General features: G+C 38.3%; 2 protein-coding genes and 1 long non-coding RNA gene across 4 annotated transcripts in view; 1 reads left to right on the forward strand and 2 right to left on the reverse strand.

Moving 5' to 3' along the window:
- Nucleotides 1–22: 22 nt before the first annotated feature.
- Nucleotides 23–9,088, forward strand: LOC133069111 (uncharacterized). Of its 2 annotated transcripts, none has more exons than XR_009695779.1 (4): nt 23–1,021; nt 4,401–4,477; nt 7,356–7,423; nt 8,964–9,088. It is a non-coding gene; the product is annotated as an uncharacterized LOC133069111 (long non-coding RNA). The 2 variants fall into 2 exon arrangements; XR_009695781.1 differs by having other exon boundaries at nt 23–897.
- Nucleotides 6,672–7,345, reverse strand: LOC133069110 (large ribosomal subunit protein uL13-like). Its single transcript, XM_061160262.1, has one exon. The coding sequence runs from the start codon at nt 7,310–7,312 to the stop codon at nt 6,701–6,703; it is 612 nt and encodes a 203-aa protein (XP_061016245.1). The 5' UTR covers nt 7,313–7,345; the 3' UTR covers nt 6,672–6,700.
- A 154-nt stretch (nt 9,089–9,242) lies between the features above and the next one.
- Nucleotides 9,243–16,787, reverse strand: part of WDR64 (WD repeat domain 64) — a 122,550-nt gene continuing 115,005 nt past the window's right edge. Inside the window, exons 27-28 of the mRNA XM_061160259.1 lie at nt 16,332–16,445; nt 9,243–9,326 (exon numbers count right to left, since the gene is read on the reverse strand). Of these exons, the coding sequence (XP_061016242.1) occupies nt 9,243–9,326; nt 16,332–16,445 (198 nt within the window). The remainder of the gene's footprint in view (nt 9,327–16,331; nt 16,446–16,787) is intronic.

A 16,787-nucleotide genomic window follows, 5' to 3' on the forward strand; every position in this document is an offset into this window, starting at 1 on the left:
CCCCTGAACTCCGAAGCGTCCTTATGAAGGGGTGAGCGGAGCTGGCTCAACTGCCTTACAGGGCATGGCTCCCGGAACGCGCATTGAGTTCCTTTCGCAGGCTGATGGAGTCGTGGATCTCTCCCAAATGCGGCCTCAGGTCCAGGCGCTGAAGCTGGGAGAGCGCCGCCCTGTGTTCATGTTGAGGTTTCTAAACTTAAAATGGGTCCTGGCTGGAATTGTCCCTAGTGCTTGTGTTGTGCTGCTTACCCTGGCTCTTGACAGGCGCTGCACGTGGGTTCCAGGGACACAGAAGGTGCAACTTGAGGTGTATATTCCTTGGACCCTTCTAGTAGACTTAGGGAAGGGGAGGAAGCGCTTACTAAATACTTTTAATTGATAAGTGACAGATAGTCTTTACTTAACCTGACTGGCCGGGCTCCTCTGCCTTCCTCAACTAGGACTCATCCTTGGTCTATAAAGACTTGAACAAACAGTAACATAGATTAACATCAAGTTCACATCCCTTGGCCTTCCCTAGTGGCTCAGGGGTGAAGAATCTGCTTGCCAGTGCAGGAGACACGGGTTCCATCCCTAGGTCGGGAAGATACCCTGGAGAAGGAAAGGACAACCCTCTGCAATATTATTGCCTAGAAAATCCATGGACAGCGGAGTCTGGCGGGCTACAGTCCATGGGGTCGCAAAAGAGTGGATGGAACGCGACTTAGCAGCTGAACAGCAACCACCACGTCCCTTCTGTGACCCCAGCCCCACTTGAACTGCCTACCTGAGAAAGCTCAAGGCTACCAAAAGAATTCAGCATTTGTCCCCGTCAACATCCAAAGACAAGATCTCTATCCCCAGCGTCTCTAAGAAGGGAGGAGGTTAACTTTCATAAATTCTGGTTAGCAGTCTCAGGTCAGTTCTCCAGTTCTCCGTCCCATTCTTTTTTATTTTTCACTCCCTAACTCTACTGAGTCACCACGCATACACACCCCTATTTTCTCTTGAAACTGCCCAGTCACTTCTGTACAAATCCAGGGTGAGTTCATTTCATGATCGACACTTTTCTTTATTGCAGTGTATTACTGACTGAAGTCTGTTCTAACTACTTTACCTGGCGTCCTGCTTTGTTTATCTTTGGCCTGGAGAAACTAACCAAGCAGTCATGAAAATGGGTTGTGGTGCATAGCCTTTAAAGACATTTTTTATTTTGGCAGGTACATGGGGTGAAACTTCAAGTCCTCATGATACTCTTGACCTGATTACTGTCTTCTTAGGAATATTGCAGAAAAAGAAATTGGAAAGAACCTTAGGTTAGACCACAGAGTATACTCTTGGCCCAGAGATGGGCATGAATGAAAAATTCAGACTCAATTTAAGGAGTTAAAGGGGAAAAAGTGATTTTTTAAAATGCTCCCATTTTGATTGCCTACTCTGCATGTTTTTCTCATACTTCTTTTTAAAGTCTTTTTATGATGAATCTAACATCTGCCATGTCAACATACTACCTTATAAATTGTTGGAAAGATGCCATTTGGGGGAAATATGCTAAGTGGGAACATGGCTGCCTCCCCCAGATCTAGTCTTAATAGCTAAGGCTAGGAGAGGAGGTCAGAAAAATAATCTTCCTTTGTGATTCCAACACCTGTATAGCAGGAGGCCTCACTCTGGATCAGCTTGGAGCTGCCTGTAGTGGAAAGTGGGGTACAGTTCCAAACTGTAGTAGGTGGAAAAGGGATTTAAATGTGGGTGGGATGTGGGAGGGGGGAGAGTCTTAGGAAAGAGCCCAAACATCAAAAATGTGCCCACTGCATCATGAGACTTGACAGGTTACTGCCCTACGAACAACCCATATCTTTATTACTAATTTCACTTCAAAGGCTCTAGACAGGACTCTTGGCTATAGTGTTTAAAAACTAAAGAAGAAAATACCAGTTAACAATGATTTCCTAAACAATATTTTAACACTTTGGGAAGGTGAAACCATTTGAATCAATTCATGCAGTTACTACTGGGTTGGCCAGAAAGTTTGGGTGTTTCCATAACATCAATGCATGCCTTAGGTGTGCCTGTCCATACTAGGTGATGTGGGGAACGCAAAGAACTGGTTACTGTCTTTAAGCAAGTTTCTGTACACAAAACATATATTCATCAAAAAGTGAAATCACAAATTATGATGTGTTAATAATTCTGAAATGAGTGGCACAGACCACACAATTGTCAGCTTAAGATTCAGTTGTTTTACCAGCTCTCTGAAGTCTTTCCTGACATGTGCCCAAACATCCTGTGATGACCTCTGCCTTGACCCTTCTCATACTATTTTGACTTTGTCCCCCAGATTCACCAGACAATAATATAGGCCCAGTTACATTTGAATTTCAGGTAAACATACATTTTCTTAGTACAAGTATGCCTAGTGTAATATTTGAAACATTCTAAACAAATTTCCACATTTATCTGAAATTCAGATGGACCTGGACAACTGTGTACATAGCACATCTTCTTTATCCATTCACCCATCAGTAGACACTTGGGTTGTTTTCACATCCTAACTATTGTAAATAATGCCATAATGAACATAGGGGTGCATATGATTTTCAAATTAGTGTTTTCAGATTCTTTGGATAAATACCCAGAAGTGGAATTGCTGGGTCATGTATTTCTAGTTTTAATTTTTTGAGGAATCTGCATACTATTTTTCATAGTGGCTGCACCAATAGTGTAAAAGATTCCTTTTTCTCCCACATTCTCTCCAGTATTTGTTGCCTTTTTGATAATAGGCATTCTAACAGAAGTGAGGTGATTTATCATGGTGGTTTTGGTTTGCATTTCTGTAATAATAAGTGTGCTTAAACATCTTTTCATGTGCTTGTTTGACATTTTATATCTTCTTTGGGAAAATGTTCATATCCTCTGCCTATTTTTGTATTGTTTGGATTTCTTTTGTTATGTTGAGTTGAATGAGTTTTATATATATAAATATACATATATATACACCTATAAATTTAGGTATATAAATATATACCTATATATATTAATATTCATATTTAAATGTATACCTATTTACCTATATGTGCTTGAACATCTTTTCATGTGCTTGTTTGACATTTTATATCTTCTTTGGGAAAATGTCTATTCAGATCCTCTGCCATGAACATAGAATATCTTTACATTTATTTGGGTCTTCTTTAATTTCTTTCATCAGTGCCTTATAGTTTTCTGCATACAGGTCTTTTATGTCCCTGGTTAAATATATTCCTAGATATTTTATTGTTTTTGATGTAATTGTAAATGGGATTATTATTTTTTTGTTTCTCTTTTTGATAGTTTGTTATCAGTGTAGGAATGCTAAACACCTGTGTGTTGATTTAAACTTGACTGAATTTGTTTATTTTAGCAGTTTTTTTTTGTGGAGTATTTAGAATTTTCTATGTATAGAACAATACATGTTTATGAAGGATATTAGCCTGTAATTTCCTTTTTTGGATTGCCTTTGTCTAGTGTTTGTATTGGGTTAATACTGATTCTGTAAAATGTGTTTGGAAGGGTTCCTTCCTCTTCAGTGTTTTAGAAGAGTTTTTAAAAGACAGGTATTAATTTTTTAATGTTTTATGGAATTTATTAATACCAATGAAATCATTTGTTCCTGGGCTTCTGTTTGTTAGGAGTTTTTTTATTATAGTTTCAATCTTGTTAAAGTAATTGGTCTATTCAGATTTTCTGTTGCTTCATGACTCAATCTCATAAGATAGTATGTTTCTAGAAATGTATCCAGTTCTTGTGTATTGCCCAATTTGTTGGTGTATAATTGTTCATAATAGTTGGGTATCATCCTCCGTATTTCTGTGGTTATCAGTTGTAACGTCCACTCTTTAATTTCTCATTTTATTTATTTAAGGCCTCTTTCTTTCTTGGTTAGTCTAGGTAAAGGTTCTTTTCAAAGAACTAGCTCTTAGTTTCACTGATAATTTTTTTTTTAGTCTCTTTCATTTATTTCCAATTTGATGTTTATTATTTACTTTCTTCTAATTTGGGCTTTGTTTGCTCTTCTTTTTTTTTTCCTAGTTCTTTTAGGGGTAAAGTTAGATTATTTAGGATTTTTTTTGTTTTTTGAGGTATCCTGTGCTGCTACAAACTTTCCTCTTAGAACCACTTTTGCTGCATTTATAAATTTTGATATGTCCTATTTCTGTGGTAACTTTCTCTAGATATTTCTAAAATTTCTCCTTTTATTCTTTGATGACTCATTCGTTGTTATTCACTGTCCAGTAGCACGTTATTTAGTCTCCACATTTTTGTGTTGCTTTTTTTTTCTTCTTTTGATTGATTTCTAGTTTCATACTGTTGTGGTCAGAGAGATTGCTTGATGTGATTTCAGTCTTCTTGAATTTACTGATACTTTTTTTGTAACCTAACAGGTGATCTATCCTGGAGAATGTTCCATGTACACTTGAGAAGAATGTATATTCTGCTGATTTGGGATGGGATGAAGTATGTATGTATTAAGTCTATATCATCTACTATCATTTAAGTCTAATGTTTCTATATTGATTTTCTGTCTGGATGACCACTGATATTTATTCTCAGGTGTTCTCAACTTGGTAGGAGTAAAATCTGCCAGCTTGGAATAAATCTAATTATGTCATCCTAAAAGGTGCTAGGATATCACCCAAAATATCCTAGCCACACCCAGAAGGTTGGCGTGGCTTCAAAACTGGGCCAGATAGCAGATGGGATTTCAAGATTTTATGAAATAAAAATGACCAGGATTTTGTGACCAACATTATATCTTCCACAATAAGTGAATCCAAGAATTCGTTTAAATTAGATTATAAAAAGTATAAGCTTTACCTACATTTAAAAAGTTTATAATTTAATTTGACTAAAAACAAACTTAGAAAAGAACAAAGCAAACAAAACACAAGATAGATAAGTGAATCCTAATAAAAAATGGCGTATGTCCAAGCTTGGCTTCATTGGGAATTAACAGACTCTTCGGACACTGCTGAAATGTGCATAGCCTGAAACTGCTCTGGTTAATATTTCTTTGTTGTTTGGTCCTGTATCAAAGTGTTATATCCCTTATTCTGTAATCTTGCATTTTCTTTATTAGTAGAGCTACTTAGTGATGACAGGCCATCCTTTGGTGTCAGAATATTTTACCATCTCCTTCACCCTCCTAGTTTACTACTTTTAAACTGTGACTGCAAGTGAGGAGTGATCACCTAGGGAGATTAACAACAACAACAAAAATGATGCCTAGACCTTGCCTAGGAGATTGAAATTGAAATTCAAACTATAACCCCTTCTCTTTTTTTTTTTTTTTTCCTGTTGCTGTAACAAAGTATGACAATCTTAATGGTTTAAAAAAATACACATTTGTTATCTTACGGTTCTGGAGACCATATTTCTGAAATGAATCTAATAGGGCTATGTTCCTTCTAGAAGTTCCAGGGGAAATCTGTTTTGTTGCCTTTTCTAGTTTCAGCAGCAGCCTACATTCTTTGACTTGTGGCATCTCCTTCCATCTTCACAGCATATTACACCAAAGTCTGCTTCTCTTGTCAAATCTCTTTTTATCAACGTTGACCCTCTTGAAAGTAAAAAGTGAAAGTTGCTCAGTCATGTCCATCTCTGTGACCCCATGTAGCCCACCAGGCTCTTCTGTTCATGTGGTTCTCCAGGCAAGAATACTGCAGTGGGTTGCCATTCCCTTCTCCAGGGGATCTTCCCAACCCAGGGACTGAACCCAGGTCTCCTGCACTGCAGGCAGATTCTTTACCACTGAGTCATGAGAGTAGCCCTTGACCCTCTTGCCTCCTTTCTTACAAGACTTTTGTGATTAGTTTGTGTTTATCTACATACCAGGATAAACTCCTTGCCTTAAAACCCTTTTTCTCCCCATGTCTGAATTGTAACATAAATACTGCATTTTAAATCAGTAAGGAAATTAAAAAGACAAAATTTTTCTACATATTTTGTATATCATTAAATATTATTATACTGCCATTCTTAACAGTATGCTGACTAAAATATAATCATTTATTACATAATGTGCAAAAATTCCAAAATATTTGTTTAGTCATAAGAGGGTCAAGAAGTTGTATGTTTCTGTCAAAAGAGGTCGGAGAGAATCCTTCAGTCAAAAAAGAAAAGGGATGCTAATTTAGAGCCCTGAATGCCACATTAAAGGGATTTCGTGCATGGCAGGGTATTCAATATCGGTTTTTTGTTTTTTGTTTTTTTTTTTTCTTTAACAAAATAATTTATTGGTTTTGGATCACAAAATATAGGGAAGACACGAGGGCGGTGCCTGTGACCCCTTGGCTGAAACTTCTCTTCCAGAGACCCCTTTTGGGCATTCTCATCCTAACACTGCAGAGTATAGTGTCCGACCACAGGGGAAGCATGAGCAGACTCCCTGGAAGTCATGCGAATCCCTTCCAATTAAGTCTTCAGCTCACTTCTGCCAATATTGCAACTGGACTGGTTGTTCCAACTGTTCATGTCTTAAAAGTCTCACGAACACATAGGCTGCAGACCAACGATGCCTGCGCGGCCCCTGGACCTGCCTACACTGACTAACGCCCCTCAGCTATACCCCGTCTGCCTGTGGCACCTACATGGCAGCCCCTGGGGGCCCCCACATCCTAGGGTGGCGATGGAGGAAGGGCAGGCCAGGCCTAGCATGAAGAATAAACAGTCACTTTTATTTGGCTCAGACTAGAAATCCGTGAGTCTTGAGGACCTCTGTGAATTTGCCAATTTTCTTCTCAATGTTCTTTTCGGCCTGCTTCCGTAGCCTCATGAGCTGCTTCTTTTTCCGGTAGTGGATCTTGGCTTTCTCCTTTCTCTTCTCCTCCAGGGTGGCTGTTACTGCCTGGTACTTCCAGCCAACCTCATGAGCCAGGCGCCCTAGGTAGGCAAACTTCCGAGTAGGCTTCAGACGCACAACCTTGAGGGCAGCAGGAACCAACATTCGCTTTTTCTTATCATAGGGCGGTGGGATCCCATCGAACACCTTGAGGCGCTCCAGAGCAGCCTGGCCCCGCTTGGTCTTGTGAGGCAGCATGCCTCGCACTGTCCGCCAGAAGATGCGGCTGGGGGCTCGGAAGTGGTAGGGGCCCCGGGATGGGTTGGTGTTCATCCGCTTGCGGAGAAAGGCCAGGTACTTCAACTTATTTCTGTAGAAGTTGCCAGAAATGTTGATGCCCTCACAGCGCACGACCACAACCTTCCGGCCCAGAAGCACCTGCTTGGCCACAATGGCCGCCAGGCGACCCAGGAGATGGCCTCGGCCATCGAGCACCAGGACCTGCCCCTCCGCCATCTTCGGCAGCCGCCTGGGAAAGCTCAATATCGTTTTATTCTAGGAAATCTATGAGGATGAAATGACCTTCTTTTACAACTGAGATTAAAGACAGGAAGTGAAATCATTTTCGTAAGTTCCTTTGAATTTTCATATTTACTTTTAGAATTAAAAAAAAAAATCTTCTGGGGGCAAAGTGGGTGAAGGAAGTTAAAAGGTAAACATCAGGTTATAAAATAAATGTCACGAGGATATAACGTATAGCACTGTGATTGTGGTTAATGATTCTGTGTTGTATATCTAAAAGTTCCTGAGAGTTCAGTTCAATTCAGTCGCTCAGTCGTGTCCGACTCTTTGCGACCCCATGAATCGCAGCACGCCAGGCCTCGCTGTCCATCACCAACTCCCGGAGTTTACTCAAGTTCATGTCCATCGAGTCGGTGATGCCATCCAGCCATCTCATCCTGAGAGTAGATCGTTTTAAAAAAAATTCCTCAGCAACCCGCAGGTACCTGCACTGTAGCTGCTCCCCCATGTGGTCACAGAGAGTAAATCATGAAAGTCCTCTTAAGACTTGCTTAACACACAAAAAATGGTAACTATCTATGTGGATGGATGTTAATTAGACTTACTATGGTTGCTGCTAAGTCGCTTCAGTCGTGTCCGACTCTGTGCGACCCCATAGACGGCAGCCCACCAGGCTCCCCCGTCCCTGGGATTCTCCAGGCAAGAACACTGGAGTGGGTTGCCATTTGCTTCTCCAATGCATGAAAGTGAAAAGTGAAAGTGAAGTCGCTCAGTCGTGTCCGACTCTTCACGACCCCATGGACTGCCCCCTACCAGGCTCCTCCACCCATGGGATTTTCCAGGCAAGAGTACTGGAGCGGGGTGCCATTGCCTTCTTACTATGGTTAGTACATGCCTATACATAATAAAAGGTTTTCTTAGTTTAGTTTTCCAAAGTTGTTACGATTTTCAGAACCTTAAAACCCTTCCTAGAATGTAAAGGCAGTATCAAATGCTCAGGGACCAGAGGTTTTTCTTCCCATGTGGCCTTGTGCTTTGTGGAAAATAGACTAATGCTTGACAGCAGAATGCTTTTATTACTTATAACCCTAAATATTTTCCCAAAGAGACCTGGTACAGCCAGTCTTCAGGCTTTAATTCTTGATACCTTCTTCACTGGACTTATTTAAAATCTCATTTATTATTCATCAAATGTAGATGCTTTTATTTTTTACATGAGCACCCAGTGGTAATGAATCATTTGATCAAAATACCAGAATCATTTAATATAGGTATCAGTAAAAGATGGACCCTGACAACATCAGATAACCATTGAAATTCTAACATCTGGAGTCAATATAGACTAACTGCAAATAACTTCTAACTTTAAGAAACTCTGGACATTTTCTTCTGTATGACATTTCTCTAAATAAATAAGACAAATGCTAGAGGCCTGACTGACACTTTTTTTTTTAATAATAATTCTCTTTGCACGTACCATGACACATAAGTAATTTGCCTCCTGCTGCAAGCATTCTGATAATAATTCAGGTTATAAATTAGGGTGAATAATGGGGAGAGGTGGAAAACTAGTCATTGATAACTGTATTATTTTAAATCTAATTTATTATTTTCTTTTTTTCTTTATGTGTCATTTTCCTAACAGTGAATGAGAAATATTGCCTATTCAGTAAGTGATTTCCATGAAGGAAAAACTTTGGCAAACTGGCTGCTTGCTACTTGCTTGATATTTAGAGATGAGGTCATGTGAGCACCCTGAGTAATTTTCCCCACAGACAGGATGGCATGAGGATACAAAGATGGATAACAATATCTGATTGATAGACCCTGACTTTCATCCTGAAATAAAGACTGGAGTATAACTGAGTCCTTGCCCTTTGGTATACAGCCCAGAGAATAGCAGCCACTTCTGACTTTTCTCTTTTCACTTGGGGATGGCTGGGAAGAAAGAAGAAGCCAGGTTTACTTGCGGGACCAAATTTCTTTTCAGACTTCTCCTTCGTTGTACCTGAGAAATAAAGGACAGATCAATTAATAACTGGATTATATGATGAACACAATTTTTTGGAGTCAAGTTTTACCACTAACTTTTGTAGAGTTATTAATCCTCCTAAAAGAGGATAGTTAAATAATATCCTAAACAAGGATAGTTAAATAAATAGTAGTTTAACTCTCTTGTGTGCCTCCAGGGTAAAAATGTGTTTAAAAATATACAGGAGGTGGGACTGGCTGCAGCAGGGCATGGAAGAAGAGCAAAGGCTTTAAAACTACTTAACTCTGCAGTTATCCATTCTTGGGATTTGTTGCCTGATCTGTAAAAGGTTAGTTAAAAGAAAACATAAAGAAGCTTCCTAGATTTTTGTAAGGTACAGATAAGTGAGTGAAGTCGCTTAGTCGTTTCTGACTCTTTGCGACCCCGTGGACTGTAGCCTACCAGGCTCCTCCATCCATGGAATTCTCCAGGCAAGAATACTGGAGTGGGTTGCCATTTCCTTCTCCAGGGGATCTTCCTGACCCAGGGATCAAACCCAGGTCTCCTGCATTGCAGGCAGATGCTTTACCCTCTGAGCCACCATTCTATATTAATATCATCAGAGTCCACTGACTTACAAAGAAATAATAAAGTCAAGTGATGATCCCACAAATGAGAAAGTTTTCAATTAGATGTATTTTTAAGACATGCATATAAAAAGTTAAACTCATTTGATTTCAAAAGTCTAGGCTAAGAAATGTCTAAATTTGTCAGAGAGGAGACAAGATGGTATAGTAGAAGGACTTGAGCTTACCTCTTCTCATGAAAACATCAAAACCACAACTAACTGCTGAAAAACCATTAACAAAAAAGACTGGAACCAACCAAAAATGACAAGGAGATGATAGGAGGGGTTCATTTGCAATACAACCTGGCTCACCAGAGGGACAAAGCTTAGTTCCACTGGCCAGAGGACAGGTACCAGTTCCTTCCACCAGGAACCCTGCACAAACCTCTTAGGCCAGACTCAGCTACCAGGAGCAAACACCAGAAGCAAGAGGAGTTACATTCCTGCAGCCTGCAGAATAGAGACAGTAAAAAGAAAGGCAAAATGAGATAGCAGAGGAATATGTTCTGGATGAAGGAACAAGATAAAACTTCAGAAGCTAAGTGAAATAGAGATAGGCAGTATACCCAAAAAAGAATTCAATGTGATGATAATAAAAATCATTCCATATTTTAAAAAAGAATGGAAGCACAAATGAAAAAGATGCAAGATATGTTTACTAAAGAGCTAGAAGATATAAAGAATAACAAAGTTGAACAATAGAGTAACTGTGATGCAAATACATCAGAAGGAATCAATAGCAGAATAAAGGAGGCAGAAAAATGGATAAGTGAGCTGTAAGACAGAACAGAGTGACATGATATATTTAAAGTGGTGAAAGGGAAAAACTGACAACCAAGGATACTTCTATATAGCAAGGCCCTTGCTCAGATTTAAAAGAGAAAAGGTTTATAGACAAGCAAAAACTATCAGCACCACCAAACCAAACTAGCTTTAAACAAACGCTCAAGGAACTTCTCTCAGTGGAGAAGAAGACCACAACTAGAAAGAAGAAAATTGCAAATGGAAAAGCTCACCAGTAAAGGCAAACATGCAGTAAAGGTAGGAAATCATCCACTGCAAATATGCTATCCAAAATTAGCAATGGTGGGGCTTCCCTGGCAGTCTGGTGGCTAAGATTCATGCTTCCAAAGCAGGAGGGGCAGGTTCAGTCCCTGGTTAGGGAACTTAGTTTTCCACATGCTGCACATCCAAAATAAACAAATACAAATTTAAAAAAAACAACAGTAATGATGATAATCAGTCAGTTCAGTTCAGTTCAGTCACTCAGTCGTGTCTGACTCTTTGCGACCCCATGAATTGCAGCATGCCAGGCCTCCCTGTCCATCACCAACTCCCGGAGTTTACTCAAACTCATGCCCATCGAGTCGGATAGGCGAATACAAATGCAGAATATTGGAAATGTATTTGAAATTTAAGAGAACAGTAACTTAATCTTGTTTATATATGGGCTGCTATATCAAAACTTTGTGGTAACTGTAAATCAAAAATATACAATAGATATATACACACAAAATAGAAAAAAAAATACCAAAACAACACTAAATATAGCCATCAGATCACTAGAGAGGAGAACAAAAGAAGAAGGGAAGAAAAAAAGATGAAAACAAATTCAAAACTGAACAGAATGGCAATAAGAACATACATTTTGATAATTACCTTACATAAAATGATTAAATGCTCCAACTGAAACACTTAGACTGGCTGGATGGATATGAAAACAAGACCCATAAATATGCATTCTACAAGAGATCCACACTGGATCTAGGGACACATACATACTGAAAGTAAGGGGATGGAAACAGATATTGCATGCAAGTAAAACTCTCTAGAAGCTAGATTAATAATACTTGTAGTAGGTAAAATAGACTTTAGAATAAAGAGTTTTGAAAGAGACAAAGAGGGACATTACATAATGATCAAGGGATCAATCCAGGAAGAACACATAACAATTGTAAATATATGTGCTTCCAACATAGGAGCACCTCGATATATGAGGCAAGGCTAACAGCCATAAAAGGAGAAATCAGCAGTAACATATAATAGTGGAGGACTTTAACACCAACTTTCATCCATTGACAGATCATCCAGAAACAAAATCAATAAGGAAACATAGCCCTTAAATGACACATTAGACCAGATGGACTCAATCAGTATTTATAGAGCATTCCATCCAAAAGCAGCAAAATACATATTCAGATGCACACAGAATTTTCTCCTGGATAGATCACTATAAGAAAAAATAATGACAATAAAATAAAACCCATGGAGGCTAGCTGATTTGCAACTGAACAAGCAGTGGATCACTGAAGAAATCAAAGAAGAATCTAAAATATACTTGGAGACATATGAAAACATGATGATCCAAAACCAATGGGATATAGCAATAGCGATTCTAAGAGGGACATTTAGAGCAATAAAAGCGTACCTCAGGAAGCAAGAAAAATGTTAAACAACCTAACTTTACACCTAAAGCAACTAAAGAAGAACTGATAATCAAACCCAAAGTTATTAGGAGGAAAGAAAGCATAAAGATCAGAGCAGAAATAAATGAAATAGAGATGAAGAAGACAATAGAAGAGATCAATGAAACTAAAGGCTGGTTCTTTGAAAAGATAAATAAAATTGATAAAGCTTTAGCCAGACTCATCAAGAAAATGAGAAAATAAAGGCCTGCTTCTCTTACGAGAGAAAGAAAAAAAAGAGAGGCTGAAATCAATAAACTTAGAAATGAAAAAGGAGACAAGAAACAACCCAAAAATATAAAGGATCATAAGGGACTACTGCCAGAAATTTATGCCAATGAAACGGACAAACTAGAAATGAACAAATTCTTAGAAAGGTAACAACCTCCCTAGACTGACCCAGGAAGAAATAGAAAATATGAACCTTCCAATCAGAAGTACTAAAATTGCAACTGTGATTTAAAAACTCCCAACAAAAGTCCAGGACCAGATGACTTCACAGGCAAATTCTATGAAACATTTAGAGAAGAGTTAACACCTATCCTTCTGAAACTATTCAAAAAAAAAAAAAAAATCACAGAGGAAAGAACACTCCAAAACTAAGTCTATGAGACCAACATCACCCTGATACCAAAACCAGACCAAGTTACCACAAGGAAGGAAAATTAAAGGCTAGCATCATTGATGAATATGGATGCAAAAATCCTCAACAAAATACTAGGAAACAAAATCTAACAATACCTTAATAAGACGATACACCACAGAGTGGATTCATTCCAGTGATGCAAGTGTTAGGTAGTTAGAATAGGGAAAAGGAGTCCAAAATGGCAGTGGTTAAAAGACCTGGAAAGGAAAGCCCGCAAAAATAGAACAAAGGAAGGTCCGAGGACCGGAGTGAGAACCTCAGGTAAAACAAACAACGCTCCTGCCTAAGCCAAATTTGCATAGGACAGGCCCAGGGGGAACAAAAAAACATATAAAAAGAATAGCCAAAGCCCTCTTCTCTCTCTCTCACACGATGGGGCACTCTTCTCTTCCCGTCTTTGGATCGAAGTGCCCTCACACCTCGAAGATGGATTTTCCTGCTATTATCTAAATAAATAGAGCTGTAACACTGAGCTGCAACACTGATTTATTTAAGAGCTATAACACGGTCTGTCCTCCGAGAGCTGTGACCTGCCAAGGGGCTTTAATGTCTGTCACTCGAAATCTTTGTTGTGATGAGACAAAGAACCAAGGAGCATACACTCGCATGACACAAGGATTGTTTGGTATCCACAAATCAATCAGTGTGATAGACCACGTCAACAAGTTGAAGAATAAAAACTATATGATCACCTTAATAGATCCAGAAAAAGGTTTTGACAAAATTCGACACCCATTTATGATTAAAAACTCTCTAGAAAGGGGGCACACAGGGAACCTACCATATATGGCAAACCCACAGCTAACATCATACTCAATAGTGAAGAGGTGAAATCATTTTCTCTATGATCAGGAACAAGAGAAATTTGTCAACTCTTGCCACTTTTGTTCAGTGTAGTTTTGTAAGTCCTAGCCAAAAATAAACTCAAAATGGATTAAAGACCTAAATGTAAATCCAGATACTATAAACCTCTTAGAGGAGAATATAGGCAAAACAGATTTTGACCTAAATCACAGCAATATCTTTTTCAATCCATCTCCTAGAACAATGGAAATAAAAACAAAAGTAAACAAATGGAACTTAAAAGCTTTTGCACACCAAAGGAAACTATAAACAAAACAATAAAATGACCCATAGAATGGGATAAAATATTTACAAACAATGTAATTGACAAAAGATTCATCTCCAAGATTTACACACAGTTCCTGCTGTTTGTATGTATCAGTATCAAAAAAACAAAAACAAACAAACAAAAAAACAACCAATGAAAAAATAGGCAGAAAACCTAAATAGACATTTATCCAAAGAATACAGATAACCTAGAGGCACATGAAAGTTTCTCAATATCACAAATTATTAGAGAAATGCAAGTCAAAACTACAACAAGACACCAACTCACACCAGTCAGAATGGCCTCATCAAAAAGTGTACAAGCAGTAAGTACTGGAGAGGGTGTAGAGAGATGGGGACCCTCATACACTAATGATTTGAATGTAAATTGGTACAGCCACAATGGAGAACAGTGTAAAAGTTCCTTTAAAAACTAAAAATAGAACTCACATATCATCCAGCTATCCCACTCCAGGGCATATATCCAGAGAAAAACATGGGCCAAAATTATACATGAACCTAGTGTTCATTGCAGCACTGTTTGTAATAGCCATGACATGGAAGCAACCTAAATGTCCATTGACAGAGGAATAGATAAAGAAGATGGTACATATATACAATGGAACAACCATAAGAACAGAATGATGCCACTTGTTGCATCATGTATGGGTCTAGAGATTATCACAGTGAAGTAGTTCAGGCAGAGAAAGACAAGTATGATATTATTTATATGTGAAATCTAAAAAATTATACAAATGAACTTATTTACACAACAGAAACAGACTCACTGACTTAGAAAAGAAACTTATGGTTACCAAATGGGAAAGGTTGAAGGGAGAGATTTAACAGGAGGTTGGGATTAACATATGTTGTGTGCTTAGTCATGTCCGACTGTGACTCATGGATGGTAACCCACCAAGTTGTTCTGTCCATGGAATTTGCCAGACAGGAATATTGGAGTGGGTTGCCATTTCTTTCTCTAGGGGATCTTCCTGACACAGGAATCAAACCTGTGTCTCTTGCGTCTCCTGCATTGGCAAGTGGATCCTTCACCACTAGTGCCACCTAGGAAGCCCTGGGATTAACAGATACATACTACTATATAGAAAATAATCAGCAAGGACCTACTGTATAGCACAGAGGAGACTAGTTAATATGCTTGAATAATCTATACGTGAAAAGAGTCTGAAAACGGCTAGAAGTGTGTATATGTGTAACCTAATCACTTTGTTGTACATCTGAACCTAATATAACATTGTATTGATAAATCAACTATACGCCAATATAAACTATAAATGAAAATAGAATTTCCCAGTGATCCAGTTGTTAGGTCTCTGTGCTTCCATTGCAGAGGGCATGGGTTTGATCCCTGATTGGGTAACTAAGAAATCCTACATGCCATGTGTTGTGGTAAAAAAATTAAAATTAAATTAAAATTAAAATAACTATTTGTTAGATCTTCCTCTTAATATTTGATCAATTTGAATAACTAGATACATGGCCATAGTTTAAATTAGGCTCATACAAACTTCCTAGAACTAATAGAGCAGTTTTAAGGTTTTAGTTTTTTAGGCTGTTTAGTTTAAGAGATTGAGCATGATATTTGGAGTAAAAAGTTGACTTCAGGTTATGACTTAATTTTATATGATCTTTGGTAAGTCATTTTAATCACTCTTTTTGTTTCAATTTTTTCCCCAGTTCTAAAATGAGTGTATAATGTTTTCTTTGTGATCTTTGTGAAAATCAAAGAATCATTTATAAAAATGCCATGTTAGCTGTAAAGTTTTCTGTTAGTTTTCCTACTAATACATTGAAAACATTCTCCTTGACTTGGCTGGTGGGCCAGAAACTTACTGTTATCTTGGCTCGATCCTGCAGGTACAATAATGTTAGGAAGTAAGGATGGCTACACAGCCATCAGATATGTCATGCCATACTGCCTGGCTTTTAAAATTAGTCAGTGAACCTAAGTCTAAAATTAACTCTAGGATGTTAATTTGCTCAGGCTCAGAGATCCTGCTTGATTTTTCTGTCCATCCTGGTAATTTATGTTTTCCTTCTCACTGAGGTAAAACACATGCATTCTGGAATATTTGTAGACAGAGTCAGACCTGAGATAATTTTAGTCCCAGAAATAAGAAACAATCCAAACCAAAATGATATACACTGTGGAATTCTAAGTACTAACTCACTTTTTCATGTTGAACATGGCCTCCCTTCTTCTTTCCTTGAATGCCATCTGAAGATTCCTTTTGTGCTTCTGAACCAATTAGTGGAAGGAATCTTAGACTAGTGGGGCTTGGTACCTAGGAGCCATAAATAAAGAATAAGACATACTTAAGGTGATAAATTCTGTAATATGAATTCAGGGGTGGGGGATAGGGAGTGAGAAGGTCCAACTGCTTTTAAAACATACCCACCATCCCAGGAGTCCACTATTAATTCTGATGCTTTTCCCTTAGCAGCATCTATAGTTTAACTGTTTAATACCTGTAGGAGGTTATCAACATGGTCTTGGGAAAGAGAAGTAACATTTTATAAAACAATATTATATGTTAAAATTAGGGTGCAATGTTTTGTCTTTGGTTTATTATTCTTGGTTAATTAAACAACAGGTTATCTGGGTTGGAGACTTGAAGGAAAAGTAG

The sequence above is a fragment of the Dama dama genome, chromosome 14 (genome assembly GCF_033118175.1).
Source record: "Dama dama isolate Ldn47 chromosome 14, ASM3311817v1, whole genome shotgun sequence".
In the NCBI taxonomy this organism is placed as follows: Eukaryota; Metazoa; Chordata; class Mammalia; order Artiodactyla; family Cervidae; genus Dama; species Dama dama.

Excerpts from the sequence above, each read along its gene's own strand:
- LOC133069110 (XM_061160262.1), bottom strand. The coding sequence starts at position 7,312 with ATGGCGGAGGGGCAGGTCCTGGTGCTCGATGGCCGAGGCCATCTCCTG.